Here is a 17,453-nt window from a genome sequence, read left to right as displayed (position 1 = left end):
TCAAAGCCCAGCTACCGTATGCCTTAATCAGCCTGATTTGGTTTGGCCTTTCGTCAAATCTGATACATTGCACAGCCTTATTAGTTCCATGGCAAATATTAAAAGCATTGGAGTTTGGAAGGTTTTGCCTGCCTTCTTGATTCAAAATTTTGTTTGATATCCAAACATAAAGCAATGCCTACTCTTCACTCTTGGGAACTATCATGCCAAATCAGAAGCATCCAGATAAGCCCTGCCATCTGGATTCACTATGGTGCCCAACAGTATCCAAACTGTTTCGGCCACACATTCTCCAGCATGGGAGACAGCTGTAACTTCACTGAAATATTGGTAATGGCCATTTCTGGTAACAAAAGATGATAAATCAACTTTTGTTTGTTTATGGCACACATTTCTTTTATCAACAAACCCAAGGCAAGGGTACATATGGTTGCTTTGATGAGGCAAACTACGGTTGTGCAGATGCACAGGTGCCCAGAGAAAAGATGGCAACTGCTTTGCTCTTACTCCAGTCTTACCCTTGCTGCACTGTGTGGAGCTAACCCATGGTTTGCCTTATTCCTATAACCAATATTTGTTCTTGGATAGCAGTTCATTGTTTGTCTGGAGGAGACCAGCCCCATGCTCCCATATGGATGCCACTGTGGCTCAGCTCATAGCAGTAGGACTAAAAGAGTAAAGTAGTCACAATCTACTTCTGCTCCGGGAGTACTGTCCTAAACCATGGTTTGGCTTACTGCTGTTTTTCTATACTACTATATTCTCTTACAAGACAAATGTAAAAGAGGTTTTGGAGACTAATACTTGTCTATAACAGCATAGCTTTATTTCACATACAAGAGTTTTGTCAGTAGCTTTTGAGCTCTGCAGCAGACTAGATTTTTGTCAGGATCCGGTGGATGTTATTATCGTAGTGAATCAATACTCCAATAGCACAGAATGCAATACCAAGTACATATACAAATTGTTTCCTTCCATGTGAACATGGCAAACACATGCCTGAAGCTATTACTGAAAGGTAAATACATGTTTTCATATATCTTAAACTTACTTAGTAAGTTTATATTCATTTATAGTGCCCCTTTAGCTTTTCCCTCCCAAGGATTACATAATCAGTGATGGGGACAAAAGAAAGAGTAACTTAAATTTTTAAAACAGTAACACAACCATTAGAAATTGAATGCATGTTGTTTGAACACAAAATATTGGATAAAGCCACTATTTCCATGATAGAGAACAGGTTTAAAAAAAATCATTTTTCACATGGTAAGCTTTTGCTAGCTAAGAGTAGCAAAAATAACTGAATTTTTCAGCCATCAATAACAGTAATCTATTATGAATTTACACTGTGCATATGATTTTTAATTCTCCGTATTTTTCTTCCCAATTTTGATATGGAGCCTTGTTTTGGGCAATGTACTTGTCAGCTTTTAAGTCTGATGTATAAAGCATAACATTTCAGTTTCTTGTCTCCAGGTTTAAAGCCATGGGCACCTTCCATATGCCATAGATGAGGGACTTCTAAATGTTACATAGTTATCTAGCATAGATAGTGATCATGGTTGGCGCACACTTGTAGCCTCCTGCCAGTGTTGTGGCGCCCCCTTAGTGAAGTACATTGCATAGCAACAAAACAAGGGGACTGTGTGCATTCCACTGTCAGTTCTGATGATTTTAAATACAGCAGGAACAAAGTTCTCTTGCAATGCAGCAACATTTTCTACTCATTAAGACCAATCCCACATTTTCACACCCAGGCTTTCCACCCTGGAAAGAGGCGGCTGAGATTCTTTGGGTCCATGGCTTGCTGTATGAGAAGGTTCACCTGACCTCCTACACTGAGCACTATCCCCTCTTCCACACCTTTAAGCTTCTCCTGAAGTCGCATCAGAACACGCTCTGCCACTTTATTAAACGTCTGGTTATCACTGTTGAGAATAAAAAATATAAGAAAATATAAGATGCAGAGCCTCGCAGATGCTCATATTAGTTACAACCTCCACCCCAGGTAGTGATTTCTTACTTTGCTTTTTTGTTACATCCCTGATCAGCAGCATTGAGACTTGAGTTGATGTCAGTCTCATCCTCTGGCCTTTGCTGCAAATACAAAGCTTTCAAGGGATTCATGGTCCAGTCAAAAAGTGGGTCATACAGAAGCACCTGTAAAACAAGGCAAAAATATGTATCTAAATGAAGCTAGCTCAATGCCCTAAAAAAGCAGACAAAAAAAGATTCCATATTTGTAGGATAATCTTTAGTCTGGCAATGTTGTTCAGCATGTGAATTAAATGTTATGATCTGGTCCCATCTTGGTAATAAAACATTTCCATTATTTTAGCAATTGGGCAGTTATAAGTGTTCTGACAAAAGCAAATACAGCTACAGTGAAACTGCTTTGTGAAATACTGGACTCCTTGTAGAGTTTCCTCTACACTGTTCGTGGCCACCTGATAAATGGTAACCTCTAGGTTGAACTACAGTAATGTTTCAATTGTAGGACTGTTTTCACACACAGTATGAATACAAACTTTTCCAGACAGCAATGGCTAGGTTGCTAATGGAAACTGGGTAGAAAACAACCTACAACTCTGCTAGAATGTTTACTAAGGGTGGGACAGAATTCAGGGCCTTTAACGCTTATCTCAGGATTCTGGTTGGTTCATATATGCATGGACATTCCCTGAGAGCATAAGGTCCTAAGGCTGCTTAGGGCAGGCATAGGCAAACTCGGCCCTCCAGATGTTTTGGGACTACAACTTCCATAATCCCTGATGGTCCTGTTAGCTAGGGATGATGGGAGTTGTAGCCCCAAAACATCTGGAGGGCAAAGTTTGCCTATGCCTGGCTTAGGGCTTTAAAGGTTAACTGCACCACTTCAAAACTGAGCTAAGAAACAAACTGGTAAGCAGTGTAATTTGTGGGTTGTTGTACTACATGCTGAGAGTCTTACTCCCAAGCCATCCTTCATATGTAGATGTGTGTGCATGCACGCCATATGATGGGGCTTGATCATGCCCTCAAATTTACATATTTCAGTTGTGTGTTCAAATGGGCTCATATGTCAGTCTAACATCTTTTCCTTCCTTAAAACATTCTGCTCCCTTGCAACAGAAAAAGTCCAGAGTTACATTACAATATTTCAGTAAATCTCCTTTGACAACTTATAACTGCTTAAAATATTTATGAACTTTTGGGGGTGCCTAACAGGTAAGAATGTTGAAGCAAACTTTTGCAATAGGAGTTTCCACAGTCTAAAAGCCAAAGAAGTTTATGAAAGTTTTTAAATACAACTACAGTCATACCTCATGTTGCGAACACTGCGGGTTATGTTTTTTTGGGTTGCGCTTGCGCCGAACCCGGAAGTACCGGAACATGTTACTCCTGGGTTTCGGTGCTTGTGCATGCGCAGAAGCACTAAATCGCGCTTCACACATGGGCAGAAGCGGTGCTGCGGGTTGTGAATGTGCCTCCTGCATGGATCACGTTCGCAACCCAAGCGTCTACTGCAATACCTTTCAGCTTTTCATCGACAGCCACAAAAAAGGCTTACCTCTACAATAGTAAGCAAAGCTTCCTGGGAGTTTCTCATAACCACCATAGTTTTTTCACAGCATCTAGAAGATATTTTCAGAACAGTTTTCTAAATTATTTTCCACTAATAGTTTCAATATATGACAGCATTTTTGTTTTTGTTTTTTTTTTGTTTTTATAGCTATTGGCACAGTTTCTTACTGGCTCTCATTGGGCCACAAATAAAAATGTAACAAACATGGTCTTCACTGGTTTACACTACATGGTTGTTCAAAAAGCTGAGCTGGTGGAATTCTATTGTAACTTTAACAGTGAAATGCTTAAGAAGCAACTGCAGTTATATACTATACCTCCTGAAGACTCCTTCTACACCAGTGATGCCCATTCCATCCACTATATCTCTTGTTAGCCTGAAAGGTATGGTCTCTGGGGTAGGAAGGATTTTGCCCTGCTCAAAAGCAACACCTGACAGAGGAGGAGAGAAATGAAACATTTTTAAAAAGGGTTATATATACACAAAGGAATAATATATGATCCTTTGTGTTTATACATACCTAAATCAATGTGCACGAGTTCTGCAGTTTGCTCATCTAACAGAATATTCTGCACATGTCTGTCTCCAAGACCAAGTATGTAGCCAACTGAAAGAAGGAAGTCTCAAAATGAACCCAGAAGCACTTGCCTACATTTAATTTCATTTCCCCCTTTATACATGTAACTCATGGCTTCTCTCTCCATTTATTTATTCCCTGCCCAACAGGTTTTCCTTGCTTGCAAGGTTCTGAGAAGGTCTATTCTCCTTTTCCACCACAGTCTACCATGTTGCATTAAGCGCTACTCTGGAAGGTCCCCTAATCTTCAGCAATGGTTTTTCAAGAGAAACAAAGAACTGGTGGGAGGATTGAAATGCTTGGGAACATGCCTAAGGATAGAAAATACACCTGAGTGCAGCTCCCTCTCTTTCTCCCTCGCACAAATAAATCCCATGTAGTGCTATGTCACAGTGCCAGTACACATGCTCTGCCATCTTATGTTTAAAGCAACTACTGTACACTTTTAGGCAGCATAAACCATGCCATTTTTAATGACAGTTTACTTTTTAATTATTAAATGGATTAAATCTCAGTAAACTTTCACACATGGGTGCATTTTGAAGATGCCAAAGCAAGTGGGAGGTGACTCAGTTAATTCAACAAAGCAAATCAGTAACATTGGCATTTCATTCCCAATCAACTATACACCTGAATGAAAATACCTATAGAAAAGAAAGCAGTCCTCTAACTGCTCCAAAACTATCAGCCCCAACAATTAAAACATCCTCTGTGATCAAAGTCTATGTACTATCATCTAAAGCTCATGGAGCACCTTAGAAGGAGAGGACAAAACCACAAGAGTCATTACATTTTAGTTATTAAATAGATTAAGTTGAAACAAAACACTATTTTTCCATTTGTCTTCATAGTTATAAAATTATTATTGAAGTGTGTCAAAAACAAGCCATATTTTTACAGTACCTATTGATGAAGTAGCAACACTGCGAATATACGCCAGCCGTTTCTCAAACCACACTGCTGGATCAAGAAATTTTTCCATGCAGAAATAACGAAATACAGGTTGAAAATTCTGACATACATCCATAAAGACGTTATATTTCTCCTCATAATTTTTCCTTTGGGCATCCTTCAAAGTAAACCATAAACAATTTAAAGATGGGTGTGAAAAATACATTTGTTGCTTATGTACAGCTGTACTTGCAGTGAGAGCACAACACATAACCTTTATGAAACACCTGCCCCTCAAAGTACCAATAGATGTGCAACAATTGGGCAAAACTGAAGTTAAGTGTGGCAAAGTGGACAGAGGGCTGGCTTAAGGGTGGGGGAGATAAAGGCTCAAATCCCTGTCCAACCTATGAAGTTCTGGGTCAGATATTATCTCTCACCTGAACCGACCTCACAAAGCTATCATAATTAAATGGGAGAAGGGAAGCCTGGATGCTTTACTATGAATGCACTTCCTCTGGAGGAATGAATGGGGGATCCATCCATGAATGGGTGAAGCCCTTCTTCCACCAGGAAAGGCATACGCAACCATAAGATAAGCTTCTGTAGATGACCCGTCCTGGAGGTCCCTCCCCGGTTTCCATCTACACAGTACGCAAGTAGAGAAAGATCGGAGGAGTTGAAATGTCCCCTAATGTAGGGGGTCTAGGCTTGTGAAACCGAAGTTATTCCCTTGGAACAATGTCCAGTATAGACTAAGAAAATTGAAGCTCTGGCTGTCTCTCGTGTATGTGCATGAAGGTTGAATGCTGGCAGCGGGGAAAGGTCTGGATGCCTCTTTCACCCCTTTCACATAAAGTACCCAAGCTTCCTTTCTCTGGATGGCATTAAGGAGGATACCATCCATGGATGGGATGCTCTCTATCTAGCTAGGTCATGTAGGGTGGGTAGTGCCAGTATTGGAATATAGGAAGAAGATAGAATCTGTAGAATTCTCCTGTCAAAAGTTGCTTCTGCTGAAACTAAAGTATCTAACCTGTAGTTTTGGTGAAGGTAGATTCACCGAATTTTGGACAGTGGGGCATTAGTGGACAGTGTGTGGGAAGGCAGTTATTGGTTTGTGGATGTTTTGTTTTTGATTTCTTTAAAATGTATTTTGTGCTTTTATCTTTTATTTTAATGTTGAAGGGCGGTATACAAATTTGATAAATAATTAAAGTGGGGTAGACGAAAGACCTGGTGAAATGTGCTGTGACGTAGCTAGGCCATAAAATCCTGTAAGAATTTTATCCTCTTTTTTGTGGCAGCTGTAAAGTTGGCAATATCCTATCACTGGCAAGCCCACTCCCCATTCATGATGAAAGGTTATTGGGGAAAGTAATAATAATAATAATAATAACAACAACAATAATAATATTTATTTATACCCCGCCCTTCCCAGCCAAGAACCGGGCTTTGTGGGATTTGTCTTCTTACAGATGTGAATACATCAAAACAGACTGTATGGGTGGGTGGTGTGATGAGAACAGATGATTTTGTGGACACATGGTGGGTGTTCATAGCCTTAATCAAAAATAAGGAATATACCACTAGACGCAGCATATCATGCTTGGGAAGATGCAGCATATCATGCTTCTGACTCACCATCATTTTCTTTTGGCAATCTAAGCTACTATAGTCCTTTGGCCTATATCGTTTGTGAGCACTGCTGTCAGTATTGATGAGGAATTCACCCAGAGGAATTGTTCCTGTGCACCACTCTAAGACACCGCTTCTCTGTGAAAGGGGAATCACCTAAGGAATAAGCAGACATATTAACTGTCATGATTAACCAGTGCTAATTCAAATCAGATTCCTTTGTAACCTTAGTTTGAAAACCCATTTTGGAATCATGGGTACAATCTCTAGTTTACATTGGAAAATGCCCTGTGGAAAGTGAAATAAAATCCCTCAAGAGAGCAAGCATGTATTTATAACACTAGCTCTCAGTTTTCAAACTAGTTTGGCAAGGAGAGGAGATGTTGTGAGAGCAACAGGGTTTGTGTGCAGAAGTTCCAACATTCAGCAGGATCTCAGGTAGTAGCTGCTGTGGAAAAACTTTGCCTGAGTCCCTAGAGAGACACTGCCATACTGAGCTAGATGAAGCAATGTTCTGTCTTGATATGTTGGAGATGAAGGATGGGAGCTCAGCGGCAGAGCATGTGCAGTGCATGTAGAAGGCCCTAGATTCAATTCCTGTCACCTCCAGCTTAAAAAATCTCGAGTAGTAAGTCCTAAGTGCCACGTTCAGGGCTAAATTCAGTAATTATCTATATAAAGGAAGCTTCATTTGCTTTGTGAACCCACATCATGTCTGCAACAGGCTACTTTGATGGAACAAGAGCAAAACTTGCCTTATATCTGCGGATAGTCAATTTCCTCTTTCTGGTTTCAGTATTTTGCTGAAGCAGAGCATTGCACATCTGGAAAACCTGCTGCATGACAGCATCCTGTCTCAGGTCATCACGGCCCTTTAAGAGTTACAAAAAAAGGCAATGGTATAGAAATGGTATCAGCTGAACACTGCAACAACCTTAAGTTATGTATATTTATTTGGAAGTGAGGGAAACTTTTATCCCAAACAAGTATGCTAAGTATTGTAGACTTAAGCAACAGGAAAAGTATCCAAACAATTGGGTAGTACTGTCGCTTTACAGTGGTACCTTGTAAGACAAATGCCTTGCGCAACGAAAAACTCGCTAGAAGAAAGGGTTTTGCAGTTTTTTAGGTGACTCGCAAGACGAATTTTTCTATGGTCGTGCTTTGCAAGACGAAATTTTCACAATACGAAACGACTCGCGGAACGAATTAATTTCGTCTTGCGAGGCATCACTGTATACTTTGTCTTCTGGGATCGCTCGGAAGTTTTGAAATACATTGTACATTTAGTAAATAAGTAAATATATATTTAGAAATGTGTAAGAACATATTTCCATTCACCCTGCATCAGGTGCTTATAAATTTCCCAGTTTTACTTCACAGCAGCTCAGTATCTTCAACCACAATACAGAGAAATAAAATGTATCAACTTCCACCAAAGGAAAGGTTGACACCACAGAACATGGCATAAGAGTTAAAAACCCAATATTCTACATTCAACTTACAAGTCTCATAGTTTTTAAATGAAAAAAGACACCTCTCTAGCACGTGCAACACACAGAACTTACCTTGACAAGTTGCCTCCTCTCTTTCCCATCTGATCCAACACAGTCTATAATTTTGGGTAGATTAACGCCTCCTGCTAAGCGAAATTCTGGCTTGAATGACCTTATTGTAACCAAATTTTCATACTTCCCACTTGGATCCACCTAAAATCATAAATACATTTAGGCGATGCTGTATCGTGTTCACTACAATACTGATAGCCATTTCTCTGTCTGCTAGAATGAAACATGTGCAACCTTTTACATTTTCTCTGATAGTCTGTCCCAGATGCATTAATCCCTGCTAATATTGACTATGTAAGGATTATTACTGAGATAAACCAGTTTCATTTACCTTGATTTCCATGGTGGGTACAACAACATTGTCTAGATTCTTTAGCTTGGTGATAGGTTGATCAGAAGGGATATTTATGCCTCCTGCATAAACAACACACAAATTACCTTAAATGCCATTACTAACATTTGTTGCTGTATGAACTCCTGTACACTGGACTTCAAACAATGATGAAACTTTCTAACATGTCTCTGATATTACCGAAATTATTCTAGATTTTCTAGTGTGGTGCCATCTACCCCTTTGCAACGCCTTTCCACTGCATATCAGACCTTCTCTATTGTTTTAACTCTTTTAAATATATCTAATTGTACTATAAATATTACATTGTAAATTGGCCCGTCCCCAAATACAAAAATAACCAGAGTATTGCTAATTTGCTCTGTGGCAAAGGCTGTTACAGATACCTGCACAAATTGGATACAGTTCACTGGCTAACAAATATCATTATAGCCTATAAATTGCACAGATAATTTACTTTTAACAAAACATCCTGAAGGAGGAAAGCAATATTTTTCACATATTTATTACACAGCATGAAATTGAAGGATTATTGTTGATTTTCAAGTCTCACAGCAATTATCCCCATTTTCCATATTCTTACTTCTCTCTGACTTCCAGTGAGTTGCGTCCATGTTTGCTAAAGTGATATAAGCATTACAAAGGGTTTCGACATTTGCCACCATATCAGCTCTTTTGTGCTTGATAATGTTAATTATATTGCTAGCAGCTTCCATCCGCTCCTATCGGTTGAAAAAAAGAATACTGGTAAAAGCAAGAGTTTTACTTACAATTCAGAACTCTGACAACAAAGGAAGCATTAGGAAACTGGGCCAACTGCTGGTGGGCAACTTTACTGCAGTCTTGACATTATGAAAAACAGGCCCCAAACATGAAACACTCCCAGCTCCCCCAGCCTAAAGCATCACAGAAACAGGTGAATTAAAGTACCTTGTCAAGTTGAGAAGTTTCTTTCGGTGTGTTTTTTGTTTGCCTGCTTCTTGCTGCTTCCGGCTTTGCCAAGAGTTCATCCTTGTTGGCATTCACCAATGCCAAGATTATAAACAAAGTGTGATGTGGGTGGTCCAGAGAAATTCTAGCTATAAGCTGTTAAGAAATATATTTATTTAAAGAAAAGTTATACAACTAACATTCTTACTCTGTGATCTGCATATTAAAGCAAGCATCAAAGGTTCAGCAGCAATGCTGAATGATTCAGTTCTATACTGGACTTCATGTTTCAAATGCTGGATTGGTTCTATTTGCATGTGACAATAAACCACGGTTCAGCACTATGTGAATGAGCTTCAATGAATTAATCTGGGTTGAAGCCTGGCCATGGGACAGAATTGTTCTTGCAGGCCCTAATGGATGACCTACAGAGAGTAGGATAGAGGGAATGTGACTTTACTGCTGTTTTTTTTAAATCTCTCTTCTCTGCAGCTTTCAGTACCACTGACCATGGTTTCCTTCTAGACTGCCTCCATGTATTTTTGCCTTTAAACTACCCTCTGACCCTCAAATGAAGGGTGGTATATAAAATAAAGAAATAAAATGGTAATTGGGAGCCCAGTGCTATAGATTCCAGTCCTACCTACGAGACAAAGTCCAGCATAGCAACAGTGTTTTGCCCCCCCCCCCCGGCATATATCCCCAATGCTGTTTAATATCTATATAAAGCTGCTGGCGGTTGGCATTAAGAATATTGGGGGCAACGTGCCATTAATACACCGACACTCAGCTCTATTTCTCCATAACATCTGAATAAGGAGAGGCTGTGTGGGTGCCAGACTGGTGCCTGGATGCAGGAAAAATTCAGGCCTGTCAAAGGGACAAAACCTCTGAAGTGGTTACTGAGGACTGCACATGCGTGTCCTCAGGCTCCTTGACTATGCAGCACTAGGCAGGGGCATTTTATTTTATTTTTCTCCAATGCTGGGCAAAGGTGTATGAGACCAGGGAGCCATGACCAATTACAGAGAAGAAGGAAAAAGCTGGACAAAGGACAGAGGAGCTGGGGATGGGAAGAGATGGAACAAAGCTCAATGATCAGAGGGAAGGAATCAGGAATTTCTGATTCGTTACACAGTAGTCCATTTCTGAGCTGCAAAACTGGCTGCAAAAAACTAGTTGCAAAAAATGAAATAGCTAAAATCTAACATTGCAACACTGTAAAATCCTTAATACCCAAACTATCTACATGCAAATAAAGTTTGTTTTTGTATTTTGTTTTTGTATTTGCATGTTAAATGAATATAGGGCATCATGGTTGAAGATCAATTACATTAGTCAGAATCTGATGAAATCCTTCTGCCTTGCTTTCCATTCGAGCAGCTAGTTGATACATCAGTGGCAAGAATTTGTAAGAGGGTATTTTCTTTGCCTTCTCCTGTTATAATAAAAACAGCAAACAAAAGTAGAAGGTGAGACTGTTTAATAATATAACACAAATTGTATGTATGCTCAGATATCAGTACATCACAATATTTTTTCTAATTGCTATGAGTGCAAGACACTCTTTTTCACAGCAGCACTTTTATTATTCATTTCTCACACATTTTCTCACCAGGTTTTGCAAGACAGTACTGTACAAGCTGGGGAATAATCTGTAGTATTTTAAGATGCAAGCACTGTTTATGACACCAGAGAGTCAGGACTGAGTGCTTCTCCATCCCCTCATTGTGAACTGGCTTTGGCACAAAGATTTTGGCATATATTAAGCCAGAGTTCCTTGTTACCTCTAAACCGGGGAATTCTGACTTAATGTCAGTTAAGAAATTAGAAAAATAAGCCAGAGAGGAGAGGAGGGCTTGGCTCTGATGCCTGTTTCCACTTTCACAAACATACCATCAAGCCTGAACTGACTGTCTGAACAAGGCCAATGCCTGGCAGTATTTTGCATGGATTGTGACTGTGTGGAAACTCAATACTTATCTATCTATTACAGTGGACAATGAAGCCACTGGATTAGGTAGTTTTGTGTTGTATCCTTACATTACTCCTGTTATTTAAAAAAATCATGACATAAGTAAGGAATGATAAGGTAAAAGAGGGGGAAAAGAAGCAGAAACTAGCAATGAAAGATACTACTTCAAAGAGAGACTGATGGTGGGTTGATTCACTAAAAGTTGCACCTACTTCAAGAATCCAGAGTACTGGTTGTGGCTAGATATGTATGTGTGGAACAGATATGCATAGGGACCAATCATGTAAAATCCAAGGTACATGAGTATGAACTGTACAACTGATAACCCACATGATCTGGGACTTAAATGTCTTAGATTTTACATGTGGAAAAAATGCACCCATGCAGAGACATCCAGTGCAATTTGCTCCCCAACCTTATATTCTACTTCACTACAAAGAGGGAATGTACACACAGATGTAATAAAGTTGTATCTTTGTATACACAGATGCAGTAAAGTTACGGTGAGACTAACCTGAATCATTACATTGACTTCATAAACACCAGAGTTCTCAAGCCAGAGAGAACAGAGTCGAAAGATCCACATGTCATGCTCTTCCCCACTCAGTAAACAGTTAATGTAGTTCTCAACAGCTTTGCATAAGAAACGTTTGCGATCCTCTCTCAGTGCGCGAATTGCACATTCATCAATTTCTAGTTCCCGCTGAACTTTGACTGTGTATCTTAGCAACAGAAATTTAGAAATAAGACTACAAATCTAAAATTCATTTACTTATATGCTGACAAACTGACTTTATATATATTAAAAAGTCTGGGTTCTCCTCATTTTCAGGACTTGACCCAACGATTACTTTTATTGGTTTACACAATAAAATGGCAGAAGCAGGAAAACTCCTAAAATAATGGTTCATTACTAAGAACATGCTCACTGTTCCCCAAGAATATACGTGCCAACCAGCATGAACCCCAACCAGCTGACAGACCTGCCTTAACTTACTTGCTACGAATTGGTGGCATAACATACCTCAGTTAGAGAGGCCTACCTGTTTGTAGGAACTTTGTGCTGCTTTAAGAGGCCAACTTCCTCCTTGGCCTTCCTCAACAAAGCTTGCTTGTTTTCAAACTCTGATGATTTCATGTAGTTCTCAATTCTTTGATACTGAGTGTCCGAAAAACGAGCAAGGGACAGAAAAGCCTTCATCTTTCCACTTTTGAGTTCAGTGCTACTATCATCATTTTGGTTCCCAACAGCTTTTACTGCCTAGAACCAATGTTATAAAAATGATAAAACAACGGCCTGGCCATTAAACAACCACCATTTAATGAGTAAGCACGCAAATAAGATTTCAAAAATATTTGGAGAAGTCGTTTACCTTTTCCAAGTAATTCTGCATAATGACTGTTGGGTTTTCTAAGCATGTCTCTGCTAACCAGCTTCCACGCAACCTCAGACATTCTGTGTAAATCAGCCGCAGGCTTGGGTCTTCTTCAACCTTAGAAGAATATAATCATGCAGGTCAGACATACTAACTTGTATATAAAGTGACCTCTCCCCAAGCATATTATGCTACTCTTTTATTTTGAATTTCCCTTTCAACCATGGTTTTCTGCATATGTTTTGGCCCTTCACAAATACAAGTATGTCACTGTGAGGTTTGGCGCTTTCAAGGTTAACAAGCTCAACAGATTCGCCCCTCCCACAGGGAAGATGACGTCACAACATCCGGTGTATCTGCTGTATACAGGATGTCTATGTGATGTGCGACGCACTGTTTTTTCTGTTCAGTCTAGTTTCACTTTTAACCAGAGAGAGACATGTCGTCCGTATCTCCAGGGAAAGCATGTCCGTTGATTTATGCTTGTAAATAAAGCTTGCTTGCTTAAAACAAGCTGGACTCTGTGGAGTTTATTTGCTGGCAAGAAAGGCACACACACGGTTGCGCAAGAAGAGGAGAAGTTTGAACAACTCTGCAAAAGCACTGGAGAAGCAGCGGGAAAGGCAGCAAGAAGCGTTGCTGGACGCCATTAGTGTTTTCCAAGTGCTAAACTGTTTTTGAGGCTTTTCCAGTTAAAAACAAAAGCCCCAACAGTCACATATGCTGCTCTTGTGTTTCTTCAAAACAAAACAGGAATTTAAACAATGCTGCCACTGTCAAGCTGACATAGGACAAAATGTACCATGTAATCGTCATCCAGTTTCTTGATCATCTCCTTTAGGATACTCAGCGCTAAGCTTTCTTCCTTTTTAGCCCAGAACACTTGTGCTTCCTCCAGCTGCCACTCACATACCCCATGTCCAGCTGGACTTAACTGTTTAATTTGAAACACTGCTCTTTCTGGAAGCTGGAAAACAAAATGAAGCAAAAAAAAAAATTCTAGGTTTTGAGATATGTTCCATTTCTTCATATTTCTAGAATCCAGTGAAATCTGATACTAATTGTAACTTGTTACAATTATATCCCATCCCTGACCTAATTTCATGTTCATGTACTTAAATCTTCCAAGAATGATTCAGTATGCAAATCCTAATGAATAACACACTGAGGCTGGAAGCTATTTGGGTGAATTAATCCAGAACAGGAACCTGTGGGCATGTGCAAGTGGTGACTAGCTTTGAGTAAATAGAAATATATTCAGGCCTACAATTTTATGTTACAGTGGTGCCCCACAAGACGAATGCCTCGCTAGACAAAAAACTCGCTAGACGAAGGCATTCGTCTTGCGGAAGGCTGCCCCGCTAGACGAAAAAGTCTATGGGGCTGCCTCGCAAGACGAAAAATTTTCGTCTTTTTTTTGTTGAGCAAAAGCGCGGCTGTCATTGCTGCTTCGCTAAACGAAAAAACCGCAATACGAAAAAATTCGTAAAACGAATTATTTTCGTCTTGCGGGGCACCACTGTATATTGTTTCACAGAAAGGACAACTTACAGATACACTAACAAGTTTTAAACTACCAAAAAAGGAAAAAGAGAATTTGCAACTGATGCAATAACAACAAAATTATACATTTCTTTGGGGGAATTCAAGAAGGTGACTATATCATGCTGCTGCTCCATAGTTCTTAGTATTGTTAAGGAGCCTAATTGCCAATCAGGCAAATCAGTGCAGAAAATGCACTTGCCAAACCACAATGGCTTGACTTTCACATTTAATTTTTTGTTTGTTTCCAGGCTAGCAAATGTGACTATAGGGCATAGGTAGTGTGGTAACAAGACTAGAGAATTATAATTTCCTAATACATCTTGGAGAAGCCCTGGAGTACCTCTTTAAAAATAATAGCATCAATCTATACTTAACATAGCAAATCCGTAAGGGAGCACATCTAGACTGAATTTTAAGGATTTATTTACCTGCGTGTTTTTTGCCACTCGAGCCAATCTGGACAGCTCCACCAGGTGTTTTGTGAGGATGTCTTTGATGCATTCCCTTTTGGCATTCTCAGTTTCCTTCTCCATCAGGATCTTCAGAATTACTGTGCGGAGAGCCATGATAGGTTCCTGAAAACTAAAGTCGCTGTCTTGGAGAAGCTGGGACTGTTTCTGCCACTTCAGAAACGTACAATTCAGCTGGCTGGCAGTAAAAGATCTGAAAGAAGAAAGCATATGGAAGTGTGTGAGGAATTCTGACTAAATTTTAATAAAGTTGCTTCACGTTCATATTGAGTCTATTTAATCTAGTATTGTCTACACTGGCTTGCAGTAGCTCTTTGGGATTTCACAGTGGTTTTCTCCCAGCCCTAACTGGAGATCCCAGGGATTTAAGCTGGGACTTTATGCATGCAAATTAGGTTTGCAGTGAAGGAATGCAGATTCTAATTACCCATAGGAAAAAATTAATTTCCATGGGTGAGATGTGTAAATATATCCAGGGTCATAATGAAGAAAAAGTAAAACATTGGTTGGAAAAGAAAAGTACCCAGAGAAAAGTTGTCCTATGCATTCCAACTCTCCAATGGTCTGCAGTCTGCAGAGTGTAGGCAGCAATGAATATACAGACTCAAGGCTGCCTTTAGACAGCTCTTCTACTTCCTTGACTCTGCAAATATAAGAAAAAAGATTATTGCAACTTGTTACCTGCCAAAGCAATTTCAAATCCCACTACACAGTGAGCAGAAGTCAGAAAGGATATCTTGTCAAGCAGTACTTAACAGAAACAGACATTACATACAACTTCAAATGAAAATAAATCTAACTGTAACACATGCCTATAATTAAAAAATGTCTTGACTCCATCAAAAGATAAAGGAGGATTTTCTGATCTACGAAATAAGGGGCATATCACACTACATGTAAAAAGGCAAGTAGCTCCTCTGTAGCATCCAACCTTATCTGCTTAAGCCTTATCTCTAACCTTCCAAATGTACTTCTTTCAAAAGTATCAAATTGCTATGTTATGCCTTACATAAATTGCATTAAAATCCATAGAAGCTGCATACATTTTACACAAATGAACTGATGTATACATCTCTTATAACATAAATTGAAATGTATTAGGAAAGCTACATTTTATTTTGTTAATAACATACAGACACCTGCATGCATAGCTTGCTACTTACCTGGCACACTTCAGTCTTTCATAAAACGTAGAGAATTCATTGTCCCTTAAACACTGTAGAGCATCATACAATGATTCGTGGTAGCCTTGTTCTCCAACCTCATCTCTTAAAAGAGAATCAACAAAATTTCTATTTGAATGCAAACACTTTATTAAACTGTCATTTATAACAGTAATCCTTTATCAGCTTATCAAATGCTACTAAGGATCCCTTCGTAGCAGTTTTAGGTAAGGGACAAACATTTAAAAATATTACATCTAAAAAGTGATAGTTTGCATTACTTGACAGAAGAGATGTGATCCCATTGCATGTTCCTCCAAGCTGCCTGATAACGAATCTCTTGCAATTCCATAGAACATTCTTTGTTCTCTTGTTCCAGTCCTTTAAGGTAGATGGAGAGTGTGTCACACAGCCCAAAATTCTGCAAGGCCTGCCAATCAGTGAGATAAAAAGTTAACAGGTAAATAATCAGATTTCTGAGAATGCTTTCCAGCATTGGAAGTGAACCATTTTTGCTACACCCAAGTCCCACTTACGTCTAGTCCTAGTAGCACTTCAGGCTAACATGTTCAAGGTCAAAGCATAATTATACACACACACACACACACACACACACACACACACACATATTACAGAATTAAACTGTTACAGTCAAAATTATGGGCACTGTCATCGAACATCTGGGGGCACCATACTGACTACCCCTGTGAATGCGAGCATTTAGAAAAAAAAGGGGGGGATATTCATTGATTTAAAAATTACCTCTATTACTCCTGCCTGCCGAGTTGATGGTGGAAGATTCGTTTCAAGGTCATAGGTTACTAGGGCTTTCTCCCATGCTGCTTCATGCTCATATGTTCTTATCCTATCACAGATAGAGAATATTAAGACTGATAACAATTTGCCTTCAGTTAAAATTGCTAATTTTCCCAATAAAATCACTACCTAGCTAAAGGCTGCAGCATTCTTCCACCACCACAGCCATAGAGGCTATCGGGTTCTCCTATGCTTTTGTATATTTCCATGAGAAGGTCCTAGGTACAAGAGAAAATAGTTACTTGACATTCTTCCATCTTATAGAACAAAAAATATTGCAGTCGGTTACATCTGACCGATACTTGTCCTTGCCTCTGCTATAAACTTTTAGCACACTTTGATAGACCTCCCACATCCAAACAGAAAGCCCTGTGGACTATGCTCAGAGAAATCAGTATGTTTTCCTTTACACAAAATACATAGAGGCCAGGAGCTAGAGAACCATGAAACTCATAAGGCTCATATCTATTGAATAGCAACAACACATGACACATAGCAATTTACTTTTGAAATGGATGAGTATTGGAATATTGGTTCATTTACCGTGAATGGACCTTCTAGGCTGGCTTAGTGAGACATCCACGGAT

At 39.4% G+C, this 17,453-nt stretch overlaps 1 protein-coding gene across 2 annotated transcripts in view; it reads right to left on the bottom strand.

Moving 5' to 3' along the window:
• Positions 1 to 804: 804 nt before the first annotated feature.
• The window catches only part of ATM (ATM serine/threonine kinase), a 54,845-nt gene continuing 38,196 nt past the window's right edge, over positions 805 to 17,453 (bottom strand). For both annotated transcript variants that reach the window (XM_033146243.1, XM_033146244.1), the window contains exons 41-63: positions 16,996 to 17,084; positions 16,813 to 16,915; positions 16,332 to 16,480; positions 16,051 to 16,155; positions 15,411 to 15,530; positions 14,846 to 15,080; positions 13,675 to 13,839; positions 12,870 to 12,989; positions 12,540 to 12,757; positions 12,011 to 12,218; positions 10,855 to 10,959; positions 9,522 to 9,677; positions 9,175 to 9,313; positions 8,571 to 8,653; positions 8,240 to 8,380; positions 7,427 to 7,543; positions 6,678 to 6,827; positions 5,046 to 5,211; positions 4,086 to 4,172; positions 3,882 to 3,996; positions 3,551 to 3,614; positions 2,024 to 2,160; positions 805 to 1,928 (exon numbers count right to left, since the gene is read on the bottom strand). In XM_033146243.1, coding sequence (XP_033002134.1) covers positions 1,748 to 1,928; positions 2,024 to 2,160; positions 3,551 to 3,614; positions 3,882 to 3,996; positions 4,086 to 4,172; positions 5,046 to 5,211; positions 6,678 to 6,827; positions 7,427 to 7,543; positions 8,240 to 8,380; positions 8,571 to 8,653; positions 9,175 to 9,313; positions 9,522 to 9,677; positions 10,855 to 10,959; positions 12,011 to 12,218; positions 12,540 to 12,757; positions 12,870 to 12,989; positions 13,675 to 13,839; positions 14,846 to 15,080; positions 15,411 to 15,530; positions 16,051 to 16,155; positions 16,332 to 16,480; positions 16,813 to 16,915; positions 16,996 to 17,084 — 3,153 coding nt within the window. In that variant the 3' untranslated portion in view covers positions 805 to 1,747. The remainder of the gene's footprint in view (positions 1,929 to 2,023; positions 2,161 to 3,550; positions 3,615 to 3,881; positions 3,997 to 4,085; positions 4,173 to 5,045; positions 5,212 to 6,677; positions 6,828 to 7,426; positions 7,544 to 8,239; positions 8,381 to 8,570; positions 8,654 to 9,174; positions 9,314 to 9,521; positions 9,678 to 10,854; positions 10,960 to 12,010; positions 12,219 to 12,539; positions 12,758 to 12,869; positions 12,990 to 13,674; positions 13,840 to 14,845; positions 15,081 to 15,410; positions 15,531 to 16,050; positions 16,156 to 16,331; positions 16,481 to 16,812; positions 16,916 to 16,995; positions 17,085 to 17,453) is intronic.

Source organism: Lacerta agilis, chromosome 4, assembly GCF_009819535.1.
Source record: "Lacerta agilis isolate rLacAgi1 chromosome 4, rLacAgi1.pri, whole genome shotgun sequence".
Lineage (NCBI taxonomy): Eukaryota > Metazoa > Chordata > Lepidosauria > Squamata > Lacertidae > Lacerta > Lacerta agilis.
The sequence above is the reverse complement of the archived record's forward strand: the minus strand, read 5'-3'. Positions and strand labels throughout refer to the sequence as shown.